Source organism: Symphalangus syndactylus, chromosome 4, assembly GCF_028878055.3.
Source record: "Symphalangus syndactylus isolate Jambi chromosome 4, NHGRI_mSymSyn1-v2.1_pri, whole genome shotgun sequence".
In the NCBI taxonomy this organism is placed as follows: domain Eukaryota; kingdom Metazoa; phylum Chordata; class Mammalia; order Primates; family Hylobatidae; genus Symphalangus; species Symphalangus syndactylus.
This window is the reverse complement of record NC_072426.2, coordinates 146,647,757-146,670,946: the sequence shown is the minus strand read 5'-3', so window position 1 is coordinate 146,670,946 and position 23,190 is coordinate 146,647,757. Positions and strand designations below refer to the sequence as shown.

Below are 23,190 nucleotides of genomic sequence, written 5' to 3'. Positions count from 1 at the left end.
AAAAAAGCTGCTATAAACATTAATGTATAGGTTTCTGTGAAAATGTAAGTCTGTATTTTTCTTTCTTTTTTTCTCCCTACTTACTTTTGGAGAAAGTCCTTCATTTTTCTGAGGTAAATATCCAAGAATACAATTGCTGGGCTGTGGGGCAGTTTCATGCTTAGGTTTTTAAGAAATTGCAAACTATCTCCCACAATGGCTGTATCATTCTACATTCCCAGCAGCAATGCATGAGTGATCCGGCTTCTCTGCATCCTTGCCAGTATTTGGTGTTGTCACTATTTTTATTTTATCCAATCCGATAGGTGTATGGTGATATGGCATTGTGTTTTAATTTGCCTTTCCCTAATTGCTAATGATGTTGAGTATCTCATTTGCTTATTTGCCATCTGTAAACCATCTATGGTAAGTTTTTGTTCATGTCTTTTTTTTTATTTTCTAATTGGACTTTTATTGAGTTTTGAGAGTTCTTTATATATTACAGATATTAGTTCCTTGTCAGATGTGTGGTTTGCAAGTATTTTCTTCTAGTCTGTAATTTGCCTTTTACTACTCCTAATGCTTTTCACAGAGGAAAATGTATTAGTTTAGATAAAGTTCAGTTTTTCCTTATATAGATCATGCTATTGCCATATGTTAAGTCTAAGAACTCTTTCTTTATGCTTGTATCCCAAAGATTTTCTCCTGTTTTGTCTAAAAGTCTTGTAGTTTTACATTTTAAATTTAAGACTATTATCTATTTTGAGTTAATTTTTGTGTAAGGTGTGAGACTTAGGTTTAGTTTATACACTTCTTTATTACAATAACTGTCTTTTATCAGTTGTAGATAAATCTTGGCTATTATATCTTCAAATATACCTTTCCCCTATTTTCTCTCTTTACTTTCTATGACTGGAGTTACATGAATGTAGAAGCACACTGTTGCATTTATTTCTGATGGTCTTTTTTGTAGTTTGCACTTTCCTGTTTCTCTGTGCTTCTGTTTTCTACTTATCTACCTTCATTTTCTTATACCAGCAGCTCTGTTTACCTTTTTAAAAAATAATGCCCACTCTTCCTTTTATTCATACTGTCTTTCTAGGATTATTTTCCTTCTTCTTGAAGTACATAATTTAGTAGTCCCTTTAGGGCTAGTATGTTGATAGTCTCTCAATTTTCCTTAAAATTTTTATTTGCCCACATAGCTTTTCTGAGACAAGGTCTTGCTCTATTGCTCAGGCTGGAGTGCAGTGGGATGAGATCGTAGCTCACTGCAGCCTCAATCTCCTGGGCTCAAATGACCCTTCTGCCTCAGTGTCATGAGTAGCTGAGACTACAGGTGCCTTCCATCATGCCCAGCCGACATTTGTATTTTTTGTAGAGATGAGTGCCCCATTATGTTTCCCAGGCTGGTCTTGAACCCCTGGCCTCAAGCAATATTCCCGCCTCAGCCTCCCAGATTGCTGGGATTACAGATCTGAGCCGCTACACCTGGCCTGCTCATAGTCTTGCAGTTCAAGAATGGCAGTTATTTTCTCTCAGCACTTTATATTATAGGTATTTTTCCACTGTTTTCCAGCTTCCACTATTGCTGCTGAGAAGTCTGCCATCAGTATAACTGTTTTCCTTTGTAGGTGAGCTTTCTTTTCTCTCTTGCTTCTTTTAAAATTATTTTTTGGGCTGGGCATGGTGGCTCACACCTGCAATCCCAGCACTTTGGGAGGCCTAAGGGGGCAGATCACCTGAGGTCAGGAGTTTGAGACCAGCCTGGCCAACATGGTGAAACCTCGTCTCTACTAAAAATACAAAAATTAGTTGGGTGTGGTGGTGCACGCCTGTAACCCCAGCTACTCGGGAGGCTGAGGCACAAGAATCACTTGAGCTCAGGAGGCAAAGGTTGCAGTGAGCCAAGATGGTGCCACTGCATTACAGTCTGGGTGACAGAGCGAGACTTTTTCTCAAGAAAACAAACAAAATATATATATATATATATATTTTGACATCTGCAAGTTCACCTTGAAGTTATCTATCATGGATTTCTTTTTATTAAGCTACTTGGGTTACTTTATGCTTCCTAAATTTGAATTCATATCATTCACTATGAAAAAAATGCATCAAGAATATTAAAATAGTGCCACTTTGTGCTTTTCTCTATTCTCTTTTTCTAGGACTAATTAAACATTGCAATATTGATAAACATTCTATTTCCAATGTTTCTGTTTTATTTTTAAAATATTTTTATTTTTAAAATAATTTTTCATCTCATTCTGTGATTCAGTCTAATTAATTTCTTCAGCAAAATATGTTAATTTTATTTTTAGCTTTATCTAATCTGTGTAGCTCGTTCATTAAGATTTCAACAATTTTTTTTTTCTTTCTCAAAGATCCATTTGGTTGTTTTCAGAACTTTTTTGTCATTCCTGATAGATACCTGTTGCTTTCTCATCTTTCTAATTTCATCCTTTTTCTTATTAAAAATGTTTGTATTCTGAATCTAACAATTGTAAATAACTGAATTCCTTGAGTGTTCAATGGTGGCTTGCTTCTTCACGTGCCTGGTCATCTCTAATTTTGTACTTATATTTATTCCATCAATCTGTGATATTTCTAAAGTAAGATGCTTTCCCTCAGTAAGGATTTCCATCTGTTTCTGCCAAGAGACAAAGTATGCTACTAACATGCTACCATTTTAGTTTCTTTAAAGAGGCCCAGCTTAATATAGTATCCAGTTTCCTTTCCTTTCCTTTTTGTGGGCCTATAGGTAAGGATTGCAATTCAAACTCCTGCTTTGGGCATTTGTTTTCATGGCTAATTTGCGTCCCAGGTTTACTTTCCACTCAAATTACCATGCCTGAGTCTAGCCCATGACTGGTGTCCCTACCAATCCTCATCCTCCGCCCCCACCCTCTGACTTATTTTAGTGTCAGGGAAAATTCCTTAGATACTTTTCCCATTTTCTGTCATCCTAGGAATGCAGTAAAAATCTATTTAGAACTAATTTTGAGGGGATCATAAAAATATCTGAGTATCTGGGTGACCAGAGTGATGAAAGCTGCAATCATACATCACTCTTTTACATGGAAAGACAGAAAAAAAAAAAAAAAAGGCCAGCTTGGAATCTGAAGACTGCTTTCAAATAAAATCACTGCCCTTCATTCATTTGTTCATTCTGATTCAAACTTATAGGAATTTATGTACCAAATGCTTTATTAAGGGAGAAGAAAAGGAGCATGTCTCTACCCTCTGGAGGTCTAGGCAAGGATACAGATACTAAACTAACAGGCTAACAAATATATATATAATTACAGATAGTGATGAATGTTATAACCGGTGACATAAGAGGAAGTTGGGTAGTAACTTTATATTTAAGCTTAAACCTGAAGTGAAAGAGCCAGCCACGATGAGAGACAAGAGCATTAAACACAGAAGCAATAGTGTGTGCCAAAGTCTTGAGGCAAAAAATATTTTGGTGTTTGACAAACTAAAAAATAGTTCTAGATAGCTATAGTATAGGGAGTGAGAGTGAAAGTGGTAGGGGATGCAGTCAAAGAGATAGGAAGAGGGCAGGCTATGCAGGGCATTGTATGCAATGATAATGTATTACATTTTATGTGGAATTGGAGGCCATTGAAAGATTTTATGCTGGAAAGTGGATTAACCTGTTTCATGTTTTGAGATCACTCTGGCTATTCTGTGGAGGATGCAATGTTAAAGCCAAAAGTCCCTGGAATCAGGTAGACCAGTTCAGAGTGTATTGCTGTAGTCTGGATAAGAAATTATTGTGGCTTGAGCTTGTGTGATGATAGTAGAGATGGAGATAAGTGGATGGTTTCAAAATATATTCTGGTGAAAGAACAGAAGATGTGTCTTTTTGAGTAAGCAAAGTGGCTCTGGAGAAGATCACATACATAACTGGACATGCGACTTTAACTTGTATCTGAAAGGCTATCATCTCACTACAGCTTTCTTGGTGATACAGCCCTCTTGAGCTTCTTTAAATATGTGTCAAAATGTCAAACTGAGTATTGATGGAGCCAGCACAGGTAGAGAGCCGTAGGGAAAAACCGTGGTCTTTCTTTAGTTAGAGGGGAATCCAAAATAGTTAAAACTTGAGTGGCCAAATACTTACTGCTTATCTCAGTTTTCTGATGAGTTACTATAATGAAATAAACTAGTCCAGAAATAAATGACTTGGGGCTGCTACGCAAAAGAAGAAAAAAATGCTATTAAAAAAGTTATTAGCCAATGGCTGCATATAATAGAATATCTATCTAACAGTATTATTATGAGTTTATTTTTCTGACATATAAGAAGACTGAGAGAAGATGGTTACTGGTAATGGTTCAGTAGTTCAATAATGTCCGGGTTGATGTCTACAATTTTCTTGCCTTTCTCTTATGCTGAGAATAGCTTTCTCATGATTGGTTGGAACCCGTAATAATTTATCAATGCCTTGTTTATAATCAAGGTATTTTTTAAAGTAAGAAGAAACGAGAAAATGGGTTTTGGGTAGTTAACAGAGTTCTGAACAACAACCTAGAGTTAAGAATTTTAGAAAAGGAATAGAACAAGACCATGCTACTTTATAGTTTTCAAACAGATAGTTTTTCAGAAGTTAACAGTAATGAGTTATTTATATAAATTATAAGTTTAAAAATACCTACTAACCTAGAAAATATTTAATGAGTATTTAATAATCATTACATTAAAAAATTCATCCAATAAATATTTGAGCCTATGCATATGCATAGCACTGTACTAGGCCTTATGAGAGATGTAAAAACATGATGTTTTTACTTCCTGCCTTCAAGAAACTCCTAAACAAGAATTTTTGGTATTACATTTTATATTTTATAACACTTTCATAGGTGTTCTTTCTTTTGAAATTTATAACTCCATTCATTAGGCAGATAAAATTTTTACCTGTTGAAAAAGTTGAGACAGACCCTGCTCTTGTCTTTCTGGCCATTACCACTTCAACATTCATTTCTTGACCTGAGGGCTTTCTCCAAAGCTGTGGAAGGCAGCTCTGTCCCTATGTGACAGGGCAATTTGGAAATGTCTGGGAATTAACAAACTCCCACTCTAGCCGCCTTCACTCAGTGACTGGAAAGATTTGTTATATAGATACCCCAGCTTGCTCGGCCTTCAGATGGGATACCTTTGAGGCCTGTGTTTTCTCGGAGTTTTCTCATGGGTTTATGCTCTAGTCATCACAAGTGGTATCTGGCTTGATACCGCACCCTTTATTGACTGTTTTCCCTTCTTTGTCTTGCTTCCCCACCTCCTACTGGTGTTTCCTGCATCTCTTAGATAAACTATTTGCAACAAAATCCTTGTCTCAGGTTTCTAGTGAGCATTTCACTAGGTTATTTCCCCTAATACCTGCTCCGAAATTGCCTGGCTTAATGAGGGGGGCACATGATTCAAATCAATCCAGTTGGAATCCTTCAAAGGGAATTTTGTCCACTCTGAAACACTGAGAAAGGAACTCTCTTCCTTCATCTTTGTTTCATTTTGGTTTTGCATCATTCTATTTCGAGTAGTGTCTGGCACAACATAGAAACTTAATATTTCTGAAATATTTAATGAATCCAATTCCTACAATTTCTTTCCTGCCAACTTGCATTCATCATCAGCCATTAATTTTAAAATGTATAAAATAATGTTGCTATAGCATATCACAGTGTCACTGCATACTGTAGTAGTTAATTAAGTGCATGGACTCAGGAGCTAGACTGCTTGAGATATAAACTCTGCCACTTGCCAGTTGTTTGACTATGCTGATTATATTTCTGTTGTCTGTCAGTTCCATTCTCATTCTTTTACTCTCTCTATATTACAAAGTACTGGAATCCTAAAAATCATTTCCCAGATTCACTTGCCAATTTGTTTCCAGTTCAGTTCTGTTAATGGGAGATTCAAAGCCAAGAGGATGGAAGGCATTTTTTCTTTTCTTCTGGCTCTGGCCTCTGCAATATGTGCTCTACTACCCTGACTCCAGGAGTGGCCCGAGCAGGGTGAAGGATGCATAATCCTCAATTATGCATAAGTGCATTTTTTCAGTCTAATTAGAATTCCAGGCTTTAAAATTAGATGTATATTTTGAAAAGTATATCTGAAAATTTCATAGTTTGTGAATATATTTTTAAATACAGTCAAAATACTAAGCACAGTAACAACACGATTTAGAGGACAAAGTTGTAAATATGCCACCTTTATATTTATATGAGTATTTACACAAGAATTTGCAGTTTTAAGTCGTTATCAATCATTGAGTTGATATAAGGTCAATATAGTATTAATATATCACAAATTTACTTTAGCAGAAAACACCTACACAAAAGCAGATAAAAAGTTATTTTCAGCCAGGCATAATGGCTCACGCTTGTAATCCTAGCACTTTGGGAGGCTGAGGCAGGTGAATCACTTGAAGTCAGGAGTTCGAGACCAGCCTGGCCAACATGGTGAAACCCCACTCTACTAAAAATACAAAAATCAGCCAGGCATTGTGGCGCATGCCTGTAATCCCAGCTGCTTGGGAGGCTGAGGTAGGAGAATCACTTGACCCTGGGAGGCGGAGGCTGCAGTGAGCTGAGATCGTGCCACTGAACTCCAGCCTGGGCGACAAAGTGAGACTCAGTCTCAAAAATTTACAAAAGGATGATTTCCTAATATGAAAGTGACAGATATTCATCTGAATATGGGCCAAATGAACAATTCTATTACAATTCAAGAACTACAGGCTGGGGGCGGTGGCTCACGCCTGTAATCCCAGCACTTTGGGAGACTGAGGCGGGTGGATCATGAGGTCAAGAGATCGAGACCATCCTGGCCAACATGGTGAAACCCCGTCTCTACTTAAAAATACAAAAATTAGCCGGGCGCAGTGGCACGTGCCTGAAGTCCCAGCTACTTGGGAGGCTGAGGCAGGAGAATTGCTTGAACCTGGGAGGCAGAGGTTACAGTGAGCTGAGATTGCGTCACTGCACTCCAGCCTGAGAACGAGACTCCTTCTCAAAAAAAAAAGAGCTGCAGACTCTTATGGTGTCAATTTAAATCTACTTATTCTTCCTACCCTTTTTGCCATCGTTGTCATAGACTCTACTTGTCCAGTTTATAAAAATCCACAAGACATTATTATTGCTGTTTTAAGAAGGTAATACGCTTTTAAAATTTACATAATTACCCTTGATTATGCTTTTTTCCCCTCCTAAGGATTTGAGATTATTTTCCTTAAGTAGGATTCCTGGCAGGGAATTCTCTCAACTTCTGTATGTCCAGAAACATCTTTATTTTGCTGTAATTCTTGAAAGCTTTTTCCCTGGATATGGAACTTGAGGTTAGCAATTTTTTTTTTTCCCTTCAGTGATCTAAAGATGTCATTCAATGGGATTCTGGTTTCCCTAGTTCTGTTGAAGAATCAGCATTTAGACTTACTGTTGCTGTTTTGAATTTATTTTTCCTTTTTCCTCTGGTTCCTTTTAAGATTTTCTGTCTTTAGTTTTCAATACTTTTTATTATGATGTGGTCCAGATGATATCTTCTACTAGAGATGGTTTGACCTTTGCAATATTCTACCTATTGCTAACAGGGAGAAAGTTAAAGGATTGATTATCTCAATCCAATTAGAGATTGAGCTGTGTTCAGGCTAGGCTGCAAAGTTTTAGTAAGACCCTTCCATCTGTGGCTTATTTCTATTGCTCATACATAAAGACATTATCACACAGTCTTTTGATTAAGGTATTGACAGTCTCTGTCTCCTTAGCCCTGAAAGACTATGGAAAATTCATTTCTGCTCTTTGGAGGGTTTGAACTTGTGTCTCTACATTCCTGCCTACACAGTTTCAAAAAATGTCAAATGTCTTCAGGAAAAGACAATGATGAGTTTGTGGCAGATCCCTCCCTCCAGCTAGACTTTTGTCCACTAAACACTGTGAAACCCTGGGACATTTAGCTTTGTCTTTTAGAAGCTTCTGGCACAACTCTCTAGTCTCCCATACCACCTCGGCATTCAGCTAATCTGTGGAAAACAGGCCATTACGGATATTTCAGAGTCCTTTAGTTTCCAACTGATTGTGCTAACCCCCACCAACACAACTGACAAATGCTTGCTGGAGTCTCTTTCATTTAGTCAAAGTCCTTCTAGAAGCCTAGGCCAAGTTAGACTGACTTCAGTTCCATGCCTAAAATCTGCAAAATGTTTTCAAAACTCATCAGCATACCTAGGAAGGGGTCTTTCCAGTCTGGAATTTTAATTTGAGTTATTTTTTGATTGCTTCAACAGATCTCCAATGTATTTTAAAACATGATTTTTGCAACTTGTCATTTTTTTTCTAATTGTAGTAGAAGCTTTTAGAACTAAGTAACTTTCTTGTGGACATTTAGCTGCTGCTTCTAATTATTATTTTTGAGACAGAGTCTCACTGTGTAGCCCAGGCTGGAGTGCAGTGGCTCAATCATAGCTCAGTGCAGCCCGTCTCCTGTGCTCAAGCAATCCTCCTGCCCTCAGCCTCAGTAGTACAGACTGCACGCATGCATCACCAAGCCTGGCTAATTTTTTTTTTTTTTTTAGTAGAGACGAAGTCTCACCATGTTGCCCAGGCCGGTCTGGAACTCTTTAGCTCAAGCAATCTTCCTGTCTTGGCCTCCCAAAATGCTGAGATTACAGGTGTGAACTATTGCACCTGGCCAGTTTACCATGACTCACAAAAATAGTTGTTTAAATAGGAAAACAAAATATCTTTGACTATTTAATTGTTTTGCATTGAAAATGTTAGCAGCAGAATGGGAGGTTTTCATGTCTTCCTAACCTGTGCTTCACTTCTTCAAAGATAGAGTGTTAAATTATTTCAGTAAATTGAATTTTTGGGTTGAGTATACAGTTAGCCTTCAGAATTGGTGATCTACCCACTAGTGGATGTGCCTGTTTGATAATACATCAGTATACTGATCCTTTCTCTCTCACAGCCTTTAAAACAACTTGAAAATATTTAGCTCCAATGTAAGATTTATCTTTGAGAAACTGTGTGCAGAGTAATGGTTTTCAGTTTTTTACATTGTGCACCTCAAGAAAGCAATTATTTTATATGCGACTAACTTTATATAAAGTATACTTAAGGTTGGCTATGAGTTAGTCAATAAATAATAATTATCAAGACCTTTATTGCTTTGCAGAAGAAGGGCTTAAAAAAAAAGTGTGTCTCTTTCCATCAGTATTTTCCAGTTTGGTTAGATGACCACAGATTATGAAAAGTCCAATTTTTAGGAAAGCTAAATAAATGCTAGGAATTTCAATAACTGGCATTAACGCAGATCATTCCTGTCAGATTATACTGCTTTAAATAAATTCCAGTTTATCAACAGAATAGCTATTTAGAGGTGTTAGAGGACTACTTTGGAAACAGCTTCACTAACTCATAATTAGTTTATTGCCTAATGTTTAATATTTTACAATTCATGAGATGCTGAACTCAGACAAAGTTTGGCAAGTAAAGTAATATACTGATATCATCCGGCGGGGAAAAAAGCTGGTAAGGTCATTTTAATGAAAGAATAGGATGACTGAGCAATATTGTGTAATCTAAAGTTTAGTCTACATAGTTTATTATATTTGGGCTATCAACTCTATCCTAATGCTGTTTTGATTTTAAAATTTATTTTTATCTTTTGGGACACAGTCTCGCTCTGTTACCTAGGCTGGAGTGCAGTGGTGTGATCACGGTTCACTACAGTCTCAACTTCCTGGGCCCCAGCGATCCTCCCACCTCTGCCTCCTGAGTAGCCGGGACCACCAGCACATGCCACCATGTCTGGCTAATTTTTGTATTTTTGGTAGAGATGGGGTTTCGCCATGTTGCCCAGGTTGGTCTCAAACTCCTGAGCTCAGAGTCTTGCTCTGTCACCCAGGCTGGAGTGCCATGGTGCGATCTTGGCTCACTGCAACCTCCGCCTCCGTGGCTCAAGCAATTCTCCTGACTCAGCCTCCCAAGTAGCTGGGATTACAGGCGCATGCCACCAGCCTGGCTAATTTCTGTATTTTTAATAGAGACGGGGTTTCTCCATGTTGGCCATGCTGGTCTCAAACTCTAACCTCTAGTGGTCCATTTGCCTCGGCCTCCCAAAGTGCTGGTATTACAGGCATGAGCTGCTGCGCCTGGCTTAATTGGCACTCTTATAGTCAAGGGATTTTGTATGACCCAAGTTATTCATTCTTTAAAATGTAATTATAATTTCCTGACTGCCCAATTGCGTAAGTTAAAATGTAATGTATATTTTCCCACACTATAATCACATATTCACAGAATTATAGAATCATATGATTTAAGAGCTGAATTCTACCTTGGAGATTATCCCGTAAACTTCAATTTATAGTCTATCAGTCTGAGGCCTAGAAAAGACCAGGCATGGTGGCTCATGCCTATAATCCCAGCACTTTGGGAGGCCTAGGCAGGTGGATCACCTGAGGTCAGGGGTTCGAGATTAACCTGACCAACCTGTCTCTACTAAAAATACAAAATTCGCCGGACATGGTGGCGCACGCCTGTAATCCCAGCTACTTTCGAGCCTGAGGCAGGAGAATCGCTTGAACCTGGGAGGCAGAGGTTGCAGCTACCACAACAGGATTAAAACAATGAGAAGGACATTTAGTATTAACTCTTTAAGGGACATTTTAGTTTTCTGATAAAGTCATAATAGTGTGGCAGATAATTCACAGTATAGTGAACTGGCCTTATGTTTTGAGTGTGTGTATTTAATCCATCTTTTGAGAATTAAATTTAGGACTAGATTTTTTGTGCTACCAGATTCTGTATATAGTTCACACAAAAAATGGGGTTGTTATGTAACCAAAAACTGTATAATACGATCTCAGCTAAGCCTTCTTTCTTTTATTACTTTACTGTGCCTCTTAATGGTACTTTTAAGGCAGGAAGTGTGTTCTAAGAGTGAAGTCTTGGCAGTGATGGTAAAAGTAGGTTAAATATAGAAATGTTTTCCTTTTCTCTGCTGTTATGGAGAAGAGAATGGTAATTGATATTAGCAGGGGTGGTTCCTTCCCTGCTTCCTTGGAGGCTGTAAGGAAAGGATCAGTTCCATGCCTCTCTCCTTGGCTTGTTCATAGCCATCTTCTTCCTATGTCTTTTTCATATCATCTTACTTCTATGGCTGTCTCTGTCCAAATTTCACCTTTTGATAAGGACATCAGTCATACTGGATTAGGGGCTCACCCTATTGCAGTGTGAGCTCATCTTAACTAATTATTTCTGCAATGACTATATTCCCAAGGAAGATCATCTTCCGAGATACAGGGTGTTAGTCAGGACTTCAACATAGAAAGTTGGTGAGAGGAACACAATTCAACATATAATCCTTAGGTAAGCCAAGCATCTACTCTTAGCTTACCCTGTGGTCCTTTGCCTCTCCTAGGCATCAACTACTGGGAAGTGATCAAAACATCTCTCTGGGTCGGGCGCAGTGGCTCACGCCTACAATCCCAGCACTTTGGGAGGCTGAGGCAGGCGGATCACCTGAGGTCAGGAGTTTGAGACCAGCCAGGCCAACATGGTGAAACCCCATCTCTACTAAAAATACAAAAATTAGCCGGGCGTGGTGGCACGCACCTGTGATCCCAGCTACTCAGGAGGCTGAGGTAAGAGAATCACTTGAACCCCGGAGGCGGAGGTTGCAGTGAACGGAGGTTGAGCCACTGCACTTCAAAAAAAAAAGACCTTTATGAAAAATAGTACCCCAAATCCAGTCAATTGCTATTTAAGTGATGGAATAGAAAGAAAAGAGATCTAAGAATCATTCTTAGAAAACAGAAGTGCTGGAATAGCATGTAAAACTCAGTTAGTGGCTCTGATTTTGGATGTGAATAAATTCACTATTTGCATTACAGCGACATTAAAAAAAGCAGGTTGTGAAACCATCTTATTAAATTATACAAATAATGCAAAATTCCTCAAGTGAAGTAAAACTTTAGTGAATATTAAAAAGTTCATTAACTTGTAGTGAGAGATTATTCATGTAAATAAATGACTCACATCTATTACCATTGCCCCTCTGATTACAGTTTCGGACTCATAGAAAAGAATGAACACAGTGAATTGATTTCTAACCTTACCTCATTTATACCACACTATCGACACTGCTATCTAATGTGGAAACCTAATTATTTCATTTTCCCCGGTTTTCCACTGGGGAGATAAAGACTAAATTCCTTTATAAGCTGCAGGTTGAGTATCATCATCATTAAGTTCCTGTAATACTGAACTACTACTAGTTGATCCCCAAACAAGCCAGGCTCTCTCAAAGGCCTTTCTGTTTTTTGTTTCCCTCTGCTTGACGTTCTCCAATCCACCTCTACTCAAATGCTACTTTCATAGAAGGGTTTTCCTACTTCCCTACACAGTCTTTAGGTGACTGTTTTATGCTCTCATTAATGAACAATTTTAACTAATGTTGTACTGTTTCCTATTTTTGTCTCTCTAAATTTTTGAGTCACAGGCTATGACTTTTCATCTTTGTATTTCGACTGCCAAGCTCAATGCTTGGCATATTCAATACACAGTTCTTGAATAAAGGCCCAGTTTTTATATAAGCACAGCTTACTTTATGCCATAATTAAAAAAAATTCTAAACATAAACTTAAAAATACGTTTCAAAAGTGTAATGCATTAGTGATCTCACTGCTAATTGCTATTTGAATAAAGTAGTATGAATTACTTGGTTAATTTGGATTTTTGGGTGCTTTTATAACACACTTGTAACTGATTTTGTAGGTATTGCAACTTAAGGCAGAAAAGAGAATGTTATAAACTAAGGATTATGATTAACAAAATTCTGGGACCTTAAATACAAGGAAATACATTTTTTTCTGTTTGAAAAACTGCCACTTTTTTTTTTGTGGTAAAACATACGTAACATAAAAGTTACCATTTTACCCATTCCTTAAGTGTACAATTCACTGGCATTAAGTACATTCACAATGTTGGACAACCATTATCCATTTCCTAGGAAAATACATTTTTTTAAGATCTCATTTTTATTAGTAAACCTAGATAAACAACTGCTGGTTTTCAAGTACTATTATGACAACCATATACAAACCAAAGAGCATAGTCTAACAAGTGCCAACGAACTTACTGAAAAATTAAGACAAAATATTTAAACTTCTTGAAACAGTCACGCAACCTATATTCCAATAATGCGGGGAATCCCTCAAAACTAAATACCACAGAAACAGCACACCAGGATGTCAATTAAAGTCCTCTACCTTGGGAAAAGCAGCTTGTGACGCTGGTAAGCAGTAAGGTAAGGTAGCTTTGGCGCGCTCTCCCTATACTAAAACGGAGGTTCTTAACCCGGGCTTGGAGGAGCCTGTAAAATGTGGCTGTATGCCCTTTGGAGAATATACGCAATTGGAGGTGGGACAGGGAGCATGCACTGCTTTTATGCGATTCTCAATTTTTAAAAACTATCACACTAGTAGGACGAGACAGTGAATGCCCAGGCGAAGCCCAAGCCAGCCAAAGACAGGGCAGCCGCCGGGCTCCGAGCTCCCGGCGCAGCGCTGCAGGGTGCGGCGTGGTGGCCGAGGCCCTCGGGGCTTGGAATTCCGGACCCGGCAGGAGGGGGCGGGGCCGGGGGAGAAGGCGCCGCCTCCGCCCCTTCGGGACCCGGAGGGTGCCCTTGTTTACCTCCCAGTATTTGTCACCCGAGACAAAGAGGGAAGGAAGGAGGAGCCTTCTGAGGGAAACTCCCTCGGCGGGAAGCACCTTACTTTCAGAACGTTTTGTAACACCCTACGGGACGCGGGAACGGCTCCCTCCCGGCCCCCCGCGCCCTTTCCGAGGTTCCCTGCCTTGACTTCCCCGAGTTCTACGCCAACCTCAGCGACAGCGGGAGGAGCTGGGCAATCGGTTTTGCAGGGCAAACTCCAGGCTGTCCTCATTTATTATTCTCTGCGCGGCGCACGGGAGACCCTGCAGGGCCACAGAGCCGAGCGACTACAGCTCCCAGGAGCCAACGCTGCAGGGCTGAGCCGAGGCGGGGGACAGACAGGACCTAAATGGTGGTCGGAGGAAGGGCAAGGCAGACCTCTTCTGTTATCTTAGCGCCAGCAAACCGAGCCGCCGCCGTCGCCAAGGCAGGAGACCAACCCCCAGTCTCCCGACTAAGTATTTTTAAATCTGGCGGGGCTTTCCTTCCCGAGCCAACCCCTCCCACCGTTTACAGCCCCAGCCAGTCAGCGTGAGGCCCGCCATTTTTCAAACCCTCTTCCCGCCGCCAATCAGGATCGAGCAGTACATTCCTCTCCTGACCGGTTTTAACGGGTCTGGGAGTTAACGACCTGGGCGACCCACCGAACCTGCTAGGCTGGGGCGTGGAGGGAGGGTCTGGTAACACACTGACCAATCGTTAGCCTCCGTGGCAAGGGGGCGGGGACTATCTGGGTTTGAATAATCGTCAGAACCAATCAGATTAGTGGGGATGTGGCCCGTGGCCTAGCTCGTCAAGTTGCCGTGGCGCGGAGAACTCTGCAAAACAAGAGGCTGAGGATTGCGTTAGAGATAAACCAGTTCACGCCGGAGCCCCGTGAGAGGAGCGTCTCGGTTGGGTCCGGCCGCTCTGCGGGACTCTGAGGAAAAGCTCGCACCAGGCAAGAATACCCTCCAATACCCTCGGGTTCGTGGACCTGCCTTTCCCCATTCCCTCAGATCCTCTACTCGGTCTCGGCGCAGTGGCTTTCGGGGTCTGACGCGGCGAGCGGCATTTGGGGTGCGGGCCGGCGAGGGCTGGGTCTGTGGAGGGCCGGCGGGCCGTCGGAGGAGGCGGAAACTGCCCCTGACCGGGCCCGGTTCTGGGAGTTTTCAGTGTCGGTCACGAGGTGATTAGCGATTGAGTGAGGCTCGCGACGTGGGAGCCGGGGGACATTTCTGTCAGGAAAGGCGTTTTGAAGGCGCTTGCGGAGTCACCGGACTCGGTGAAGGGCGGGCGGCTGCGTCTCGGGCCCCGGGAGCCACTTGCTGGGCGAGCGTGAGGAGTCGTCGGCTGCGGCCGCTTGGGCCGGGAGGAGGAGGAGGAGGGTGTGCGGTGTGCGGTGTGCGCCGGGGCGCGGGCGGCCGCCTTCGGGAGGAGGGGGCGCGGGCAGGGCGGGAGCGGATTTGGGCGGGAAGCGGAGCCCCGCCAGCGCCAGCTCTGGCAGCTGTGGGCTCCGCGCCGACCCGCCGGCTTCTCCTCTCCCCCCTCGGCCCCGTCAGGTGGACGCCGATCTGTCACCATGGGTAAAGGAGACCCCAACAAGCCGCGGGGCAAAATGTCCTCGTACGCCTTCTTCGTGCAGACCTGCCGGGAAGAGCACAAGAAGAAACACCCGGACTCTTCCGTCAATTTCGCGGAATTCTCCAAGAAGTGTTCGGAGAGATGGAAGGTGAGGCAGGAGAGAGACGGAGCTCAGGGGGTGCAGGTGTGGTTTTCGGCTAGGAGGGCCTTAGGCAGGTAGTAGGCAACTCATGAGCTTCAACTTTGCCAGCCCAGTGACTCACCTGAATATCTTAAGAGTTTCAGGCAGACGATTTTAGGTTTTTACTTCTATAAAACTTTGAAAGCAAAATGCTGTTAGGTAAGGAAAATGTGGTCCTTAAAGATGATCTTGTCGTCTTTAGATGTTTATAGGTAACAATTTTGCTGTATTTTTGGCGCTTATTTTATGTCCACAGACCATGTCTGCAAAGGAGAAGTCGAAGTTTGAAGATATGGCAAAAAGTGACAAAGCTCGCTATGATAGGGAGATGAAAAATTACGTTCCTCCCAAAGGTGATAAGAAAGGGAAGAAAAAGGATCCCAATGCTCCTAAAAGGCCACCGTAAGTTTCAACTAACCCAAATTGCTCCTTGGATTTTTCCTTCAGTTTATTAAACTCTGTTACTTCCTTTCAGATCTGCCTTCTTCCTGTTTTGCTCTGAACATCGCCCAAAGATCAAAAGTGAACACCCGGGCCTATCCATTGGGGATACTGCAAAGAAATTGGGTGAAATGTGGTCTGAGCAGTCAGCCAAAGATAAACAACCATATGAACAGAAAGCAGCTAAGCTAAAGGAGAAATATGAAAAGGTACATTGTCATCTTTTTTAAAGCTGTGGATAAGACGAGGTATAGGTAATAACTGTAGAAAACTTGGGAAGTTTAGTTAATCTTGTATTAATGATTGTCAGCTGTGTTTTGAAAAGGCCTAATGAAAATTGTACACTTCAACACAAGGTAATTGAAACCTTCCTTTTGACTGAAACCAGTGTTTGTAGCACTAGTATATTCCTGCAGACAGACGTGTAGTTACTGTATAGTCTGTTAGTTTTTTTTTAAAGCAGAGAGTCAAAGAAATTGTTTTATGTAGATATATATAAAATGTGAAGGTACAGCAGGGACTGTGGCACTGTGTGTGAGGTAAAAGGGTATTGGTAGTGAAGTACTGATACTGCGGTATTGCAACCCTTGTCATTTTATGCCATTAACTTGTTAAAGCCTAGTGAGGTAAGTGCTCTAAAAACTTAGACTGGCTACCTTTTTAGACAGTTATCAGGGTTATTGGTCAATCATCTTAGATTGTTTACAACCAAGTGGTTTTTCACAGTTGAGTAATGACACCGGATGCTTATTTTTTTGACAATATTTCAGGATATTGCTGCATATCGTGCCAAGGGCAAAAGTGAAGCAGGAAAGAAGGGCCCTGGCAGGCCAACAGGCTCAAAGAAGAAGAACGAACCAGAAGATGAGGAGGAGGAGGAAGAAGAAGATGAAGATGAGGAGGAAGAGGATGAAGATGAAGAATAAATGGCTATCCTTTAATGATGCGTGTGGAATGTGCGTGTGTGCTCAGGCAATTGTTTTGCTAAGAATGTGAATTCAAGTGCAGCTCAATACTAGCTTCAGTATAAAAACTGTACAGATTTTTGTATAGCTGATAAGATTCTCTGTAGAGAAAATACTTTTAAAAAATGCAGGTTGTAGCTTTTTGACAGGCTACTACATACAGTTAGATTTTACAGCTTCTGATGTTGAATGTTCCTAAATATTTAATGGTTTTTTTAATTTCTTGTGTATGGTAGCACAGCAAACTTGTAGGAATTAGTATCAATAGTAAATTTTGGGTTTTTTAGGATGTTGCATTTTGTTTTTTAAAAAAAAATTTTGTAATAAAATTATGTATATTATTTCTATTGTCTTTGTCTTAATATGCTAAGTTAAGTTTCACTTTAAAGAAGCCATTTGAAGTCCAGAGCTATGTTGATTTTTTTTGGTATTTCCGCCTAATAGTTCTTAGACACAGTTGACCTAGTAAAATGTTTGAGGATTAAAAGAAAACCAAACATACTCATATTTGCAAAATGTTCTTTAAAAGTTACATGTTGAATTCAGTGAACTTTGTAAGAATTTATGCAGTTTTACAGAACGTTAAGTTTTATACTTGACATTTCTGTTTATTAGCTAAATTGTTCCTCAGGTGTGTGTGTGTGTATATATACATATATATATACACACATATATATGTATATACGTATATATATGTATATGGAGTCTCACTCTTGCCCAGGCTGGAGTGCAGTGGCACGATCCCAGCTCACTGCAACCTCCGCCTCCAGGGTTCAAGCAATTCTTCTGCCTCAGCCTCCCTGGTAGCTGGGGCTACAGGCATGTACCACCAAGCCCAGCTAATTTGTTTGTATTTTTAGTAGAGACAGGGTTTCACCATGTTGGTGAGGCTGGTCTGGAACTGACCTCAAATTATCTGCCCACCTCAGCCTCCCAAAGTGCTGGGATTAACAGGTGTGAGCCACCACACCTGGCCCAGTATATTGTTTAACAACAGTTTATTTTGGGTGAAAAATTCTCTTTAATGGGAAGAAGAGGGGTTAGAATGTGAATTCATATCTAAAAGGACAAACAAAAAAAATCAATAACAAGATTAAGTTTTCTGCTATTAAGTTGAGCTATTTTAAGATAGAATACCGGATTAGGTTTTGAGTTACAGTAGTCCCTCCTTTATCTGTGGGGTATAAGACCTACAGTGGATGCCTGAAAGAGCCAAGAGTATTGAAAGCCTTGTTTTTTCCTATACATACACAACTGTGATAAGGTTTAATTTATAGATTAGGCACAGTAAGATTAACAGCAATAATGAGAACATTTATAACTACTGTAATAAGTTAGGTGAATGTGGTCTCTGAAAATACTGTACTGTGGGAAAGTGAAACCATGGTAAGGGAGGACTACTGTATGTCTTCATTTTGGTCTTAAGCTTTAGAATTATGGGTAACTAAGAAACCGTTTGAGATGGTTATATTCCATGACTAAACTTACCTGGGAATTGTATTATTTACGGGGAAGGCAGTTATTTTAAAAATGCTTGTTTAAGGAAGCAGTTGCTGTATTTGAATTAAGATAACTTTCATTAGAGATTATTAGTGAAGGCTGGCCATCTGGTTGGCTACATGCTTATAGAAGTAAGCTATTTGTTGACAATTTTAGAGTTAAATTTGACAATCTTGGTTACCTACCAAACTTTAAAATAGAAGTCAGGATTTCTGTTATCCAACCATGGGAGCTTTGGTTGTCTCATGTCATATTTGGTAAGATAATCCTTTAAATAGTGGGGTATTAGAACAAATGGACTTAAGTAAAATCTTCAATCATCTTTATGATTGCCCTCTATTAATTATATTCTGAGTGGGAGAGGCCTCCCAAAGCCATGAAAGAATTGATAAATTGGCCTACATAAAAATAAGAAATCTTTCTTACATTCAGACTTGGGGCTTTCGCTTATAAGATGAAAACTAATTTTCTGTGTTTCCTGGTGGTAGATGACTTAATATGCTAAAACATTTGGGGTAATCTATTTTAGATACATACCTATGTCTGAGACCCAGTTCCCTACCTCTACCAAATGCTAGCAGTATGAACTTCACCTACTTCACAGTGTTTAAATGGTCGAAGTGTTATTTTAAAGTAGTAACTACTGCATAAAGGATATCAAGAGTTTCTGAAACTGAAATAGAGTAAGTTTGTTTATTTAAGAAGTTCTAAATAAATTAGATCCAAGAGGCAGACCTGTTGGGTTCCTTGTCACCTTTCTTTTTGGGAGTCTGACTTCTTTCATTCTCTTTTCCATAAAATATACTTTTAAGTTTCTAAGCTAAGAGCAACTATTTTAATCAAGAGTTCCTCCAGAATGAACTCAGGATTTGAGATGGGTCCTTCGTGGTTCATGTTTGATATTCTTGTAAGTGTGAATCAAAATTCAATCCCCAAATTCTCCATAATCAAGACCAGGTGACTTCAAGGAGTGAACATACTGGAAAGCACTAAAATGAGGGCAAGAATTAGATCTCACACCAGCCACTACTTGGAAGTGTGTTTGTGAGACCTGTTTTTAAAAATAGATCATATCTTAATAGTGCAGAATGTAAAAGGATATGTAATCGTGTATACTCTTTCTTGATTCTGCTACCCTGTCCCAGGAGGCAACACCAACAATGCAATAATTATCCTTTAAGAAAGACATAGGTGTAAAAAATATATATGTGTGTATATGTTACAGTGTTACATAGAAGCTTCCTATATACAAGTGTATTCATCTCATCATTTTGGAGATTGTTTTCAGTACGATAGAGCAACAGAGCTGCCATTTTCCTTTAAATAGCTATGTGTATGGTATCCCATTGAATAGATCATAATTTAACCAGTTCCCTAAGGATAATAGGATAATTATGGGTTTTGTTTGTTTTGTTTTTGTTTTATATACTTTTTTTTTTTTTTTTTTTTTTGAGACAGAGTCTCGCTCTGTCACCCAGGCTGGAGTGCAGTGGCACATCTCGGCTCACTGCAAGCTCCGCCTCCCAGGTTCACGCCATTCTCCTGCCTCAGCCTCCGAAGTAGCTGGGACTACAGGCACCCGCCACCATGCCCGGCTAATTTTTTCTATTTTTAGTAGAGATGGGGTTTCACCGTGTTAAGAGAACACCGTTGCTGGGTATGGTGGCTCACGCCTATAATCCCAGCACTTTGGGAGTGTGAGGTGGGAGGCTCACTTGAGCCCAGGAGTTTGAGACTAGTCTAGGCAACATAGACCTTGTTTCTACCAAAAATACAAAAATTAGCTAGGCATGGTGGTGCATGCCTGTGGTACCAGCTATTTGGGAGGCTGAGGTGGATCACTTGAGCCTGGGATGTCTAGGCTGTAATGAGCTGTGATTGTGCCACTGCACTCCAGCCTGGGCAACAGAGCAAGACTTGGTCTGAAAAAACAAAACCATGTGATGTCACATGTGAAAAAAGACCTACAAGTGAAGTAGCTGGGCCAAAAGTCATGCACATTTAAAAATGTGCTAACTATACTAGCTAAAACCTGTACTTAATATATGCCAGAAACTGCTCTGGTGCTGTTAATGGAGCCTGCTAAACAAAACTGCTTCTCAACAATAGAAGTTGTACTACGCTATGGAGTAGAGACTCCATAGCAATGAAATGTTTTGGAGTGCCTGTTTCCTCATCTCAGCAACATAATAGTTCTCAAACTTCTTAGTCTTTGTTATTCTGATATAGATAAAATGTTTTCTGAGTTTAGTTTTTTTTTTTTTTTTATGTTTAAGAGCCATTTGTGGGGCCGAGCGCAGTGGCTCATGCCTGTAATCCCAGCATTTTAGGTGGCCAAAGCAGGCGGATCACTTGAGGTCAGGAGTTCAAAACCAGCCTGGCCAACATGGTGAAACCCTGTCTCTACTAAAAATACAAAAACATTAGCCGGGTGTGGTGATGGGCACCTGTAATCCCAGCCACTTGGGAGGCTGAGGCAGGAGAATTGCTTGAACCTGGGAGGCGGAGGTTGCAGTGAGTAGAGATCACGTCACTATACTCCAGCCTGGGCGACAAGAGCAAGACTCTGTCTCAAAAAAAAAGCCATTTGTATTCTTTCCTGTGGTCTTTTCTCACTGGTCTTTTTATTAATAGTTTTTGGGAATACTATATATTAAGGAAAATGACGCTTTTGACTTTATGATGCTTTTTTCATGCAGATTTCTTTATGTGGGCAAATTTAGCAATTCTTTCACTAAAAACTTTTCTAGTGAGGTCCTTCCCACTCAAAGATCATAAAAGACTATAATCTTTTTTTAAATTTTTGATTACATCTTTGATCCTTCTGGAATTAATTTTGCTGCAAGGACTGAGGTAGGGGCTCACATTTCCTTCCCAATGTCAGCCACTACTTTTGGTCTTTTAATCTATAAAAGCAGGGTACTGGGTTAGAATTTCCTAAATTCTCTTATATATCAAACAAAGCACTCACTGCAAACTTAATCAATAGAGGAAAGTATGCTTTTTTTATATTTTACCTTTTACCAGTTTCACTTACTGTAAATCATAAGGTTGTCTTACATAGTAGAAAAATAGCATTATCTTAAACATGGCTTTTTATTACTAAATATATCACTAAAAATGCTTTACAAAGCAGTAATGATTTTATTTCTTGGGGAATAAAATCAAGAAAGCTAAAGGAGCTGCTATGCCACTGTGTAAGATCTAGTCCTTTAAAAATGAAATTTCATACCTCACCATGTTTGGATTAGTTCTTCATGAGATTCCTGTTGGAGACTGACAGTTTTAGAGAAAGGCAGAGTATTTATTGACATTAGGAAATGCCAAGACCTATAGAGACTAGCCAGGGAAAAGGACTGGATGTGGTAAAGTGAAGAACATTTCGTAGTAAGCTCTGTGAGGGCAGTACAATTTTCACTTTTGTACACTGCTTTGTCTCTAATGCAAGAAAGTGTTCTATGCATGTTTGTAAATATACAAATACCCAGGTTTAAGGGGATAGCCACTGTTTAGCTCAGTCCCATTGCTAGATGGAAATGTGAATATAGGATTCCCAGATCTCTCAAATTTTCACGTGGAACTAGAACTCTTTCGTGAATTCTGAATTTTAAATACAGTATTGGCAATGAATTCCAATTTTGGGGTCAAAACATGTCTATAGGTAAGATTCTGCCCAAAGGTCACCAGTTTGCCACTTCTATAAATTAAACAGTATAAATATAAGTGTAATAATTTTTACTTGAGTCAGGTCCAAGGTTAATAAAAGTTTATATATGCCTTACAGCTAACCATTGTTTTTATAGGTCAGAAACCCTTCTTGCCCTGATTGGAAACTCAACTTACCCTGCAGCAAAGGTAAATAAAAATGTTTCAATTGAACTTCATTGTGCTCCTGGGCCTTTATTCTAAGAGTTAACAGTGCAGACTTCTGGTGGTCCTCATCCTAGGTGTTACCACATCTATAGAATAGTAACTCAGGAGTGCAATAGACTGTCGCATTAAAAGGAAAGAAAAATAACTTTTCAGCATTATGTAGCACTAAATTTTGGAACTGGAAATGGCCTTTATATCATCTACTCTTTCATTAGAAAAGCAGGACAATCAACTTGGACATTGTCCTCGGGCAGATAAGAGATAGTAAAATACCATAATCCATTCATATTTGTGTAATTCTTTGATTCTCCACATTTTTTCCAAAAAATATTAATGGCTTATACAAAGAAAAACAAGAACAAAATATACAAAGAGAAAAAAACAAGGTTATGAAAGACATTAAAAGCAAGGTAGTGAATCACGAGTTTGAATAGGGCTCTGTTTTTCTTACTGGTTTTGTAACAGACAACTCATGTAACCTTTCGGTTTCCTCATCTGTAAAATTTGAATGTTTTTGAGGATTAAATAAAGTAATACATTTAAGACACTTATCCTGGTGACAAGAAATAGTAAATGCTCGATAAATATTAGCTAAAAGTATATATGCCAATATACATGGGTTAATACAGATACTATGATGGAGTATTAGATTCAGTTCTAGCTCACTGCAGCCTTCACCTTCCAGACTCAAGCGATTCTTCTGCCTCAGCCTCTCAAGCAGCTGGGACCACAGACGTGTGCCACCACACATGGCTATGTTGCCCAGGTGGGTCTTAAACTCCTGGGCTCAAGCAATCCTCTCCCCTTGGCCTCCCAAAGTGCTGCGATTACAGGTGTGAGCCACTGTTCCAGCCCTGAGGTTCTTGATGGTCTAGGTAGAGAGGAAAATTAAAGAAGTTATGTGGAAAACATACATTCTTTAGGAGAGTTTTTCCTGGCACCAAATAAATACTCATCCCACAGAGT

General features: G+C 40.0%; 1 protein-coding gene across 3 annotated transcripts; it reads left to right on the top strand.

Annotated features, from left to right (window-relative positions):
* Positions 1 to 14,482: 14,482 nt before the first annotated feature.
* HMGB2 (high mobility group box 2) lies at positions 14,483 to 17,192 on the top strand. Of its 3 annotated transcripts, none has more exons than XM_055276420.2 (5): positions 14,483 to 14,641; positions 15,243 to 15,412; positions 15,702 to 15,847; positions 15,921 to 16,095; positions 16,657 to 17,192. In XM_055276420.2, the coding sequence occupies exons 2-5, from the start codon at positions 15,263 to 15,265 to the stop codon at positions 16,810 to 16,812; spliced, it is 627 nt and encodes a 208-aa protein (XP_055132395.1). In that variant the 5' UTR covers positions 14,483 to 14,641; positions 15,243 to 15,262; the 3' UTR covers positions 16,813 to 17,192. The 3 variants fall into 3 exon arrangements, with proteins under 3 accessions (XP_055132395.1, XP_055132396.1, XP_063494486.1); XM_055276421.2 differs by having other exon boundaries at positions 14,502 to 14,667; XM_063638416.1 differs by lacking the exon at positions 14,483 to 14,641 and adding an exon at positions 14,998 to 15,018.
* Positions 17,193 to 23,190: the final 5,998 nt, after the last annotated feature.

What these genes read in the sequence shown, in the direction of transcription:
- HMGB2 (XM_055276420.2), top strand. Translation starts at nt 15,263, where the DNA reads ATGGGTAAAGGAGACCCCAACAAGCCGCGGGGCAAAATGTCCTCGTAC. An exon ending in AGTGTTCGGAGAGATGGAAG is followed by an intron (nt 15,413 to 15,701) that starts GTGAGGCAGGAG and finishes TTATGTCCACAG; the next exon opens with ACCATGTCTGCAAAGGAGAA. An exon ending in AATGCTCCTAAAAGGCCACC is followed by an intron (nt 15,848 to 15,920) that starts GTAAGTTTCAAC and finishes ACTTCCTTTCAG; the next exon opens with ATCTGCCTTCTTCCTGTTTT.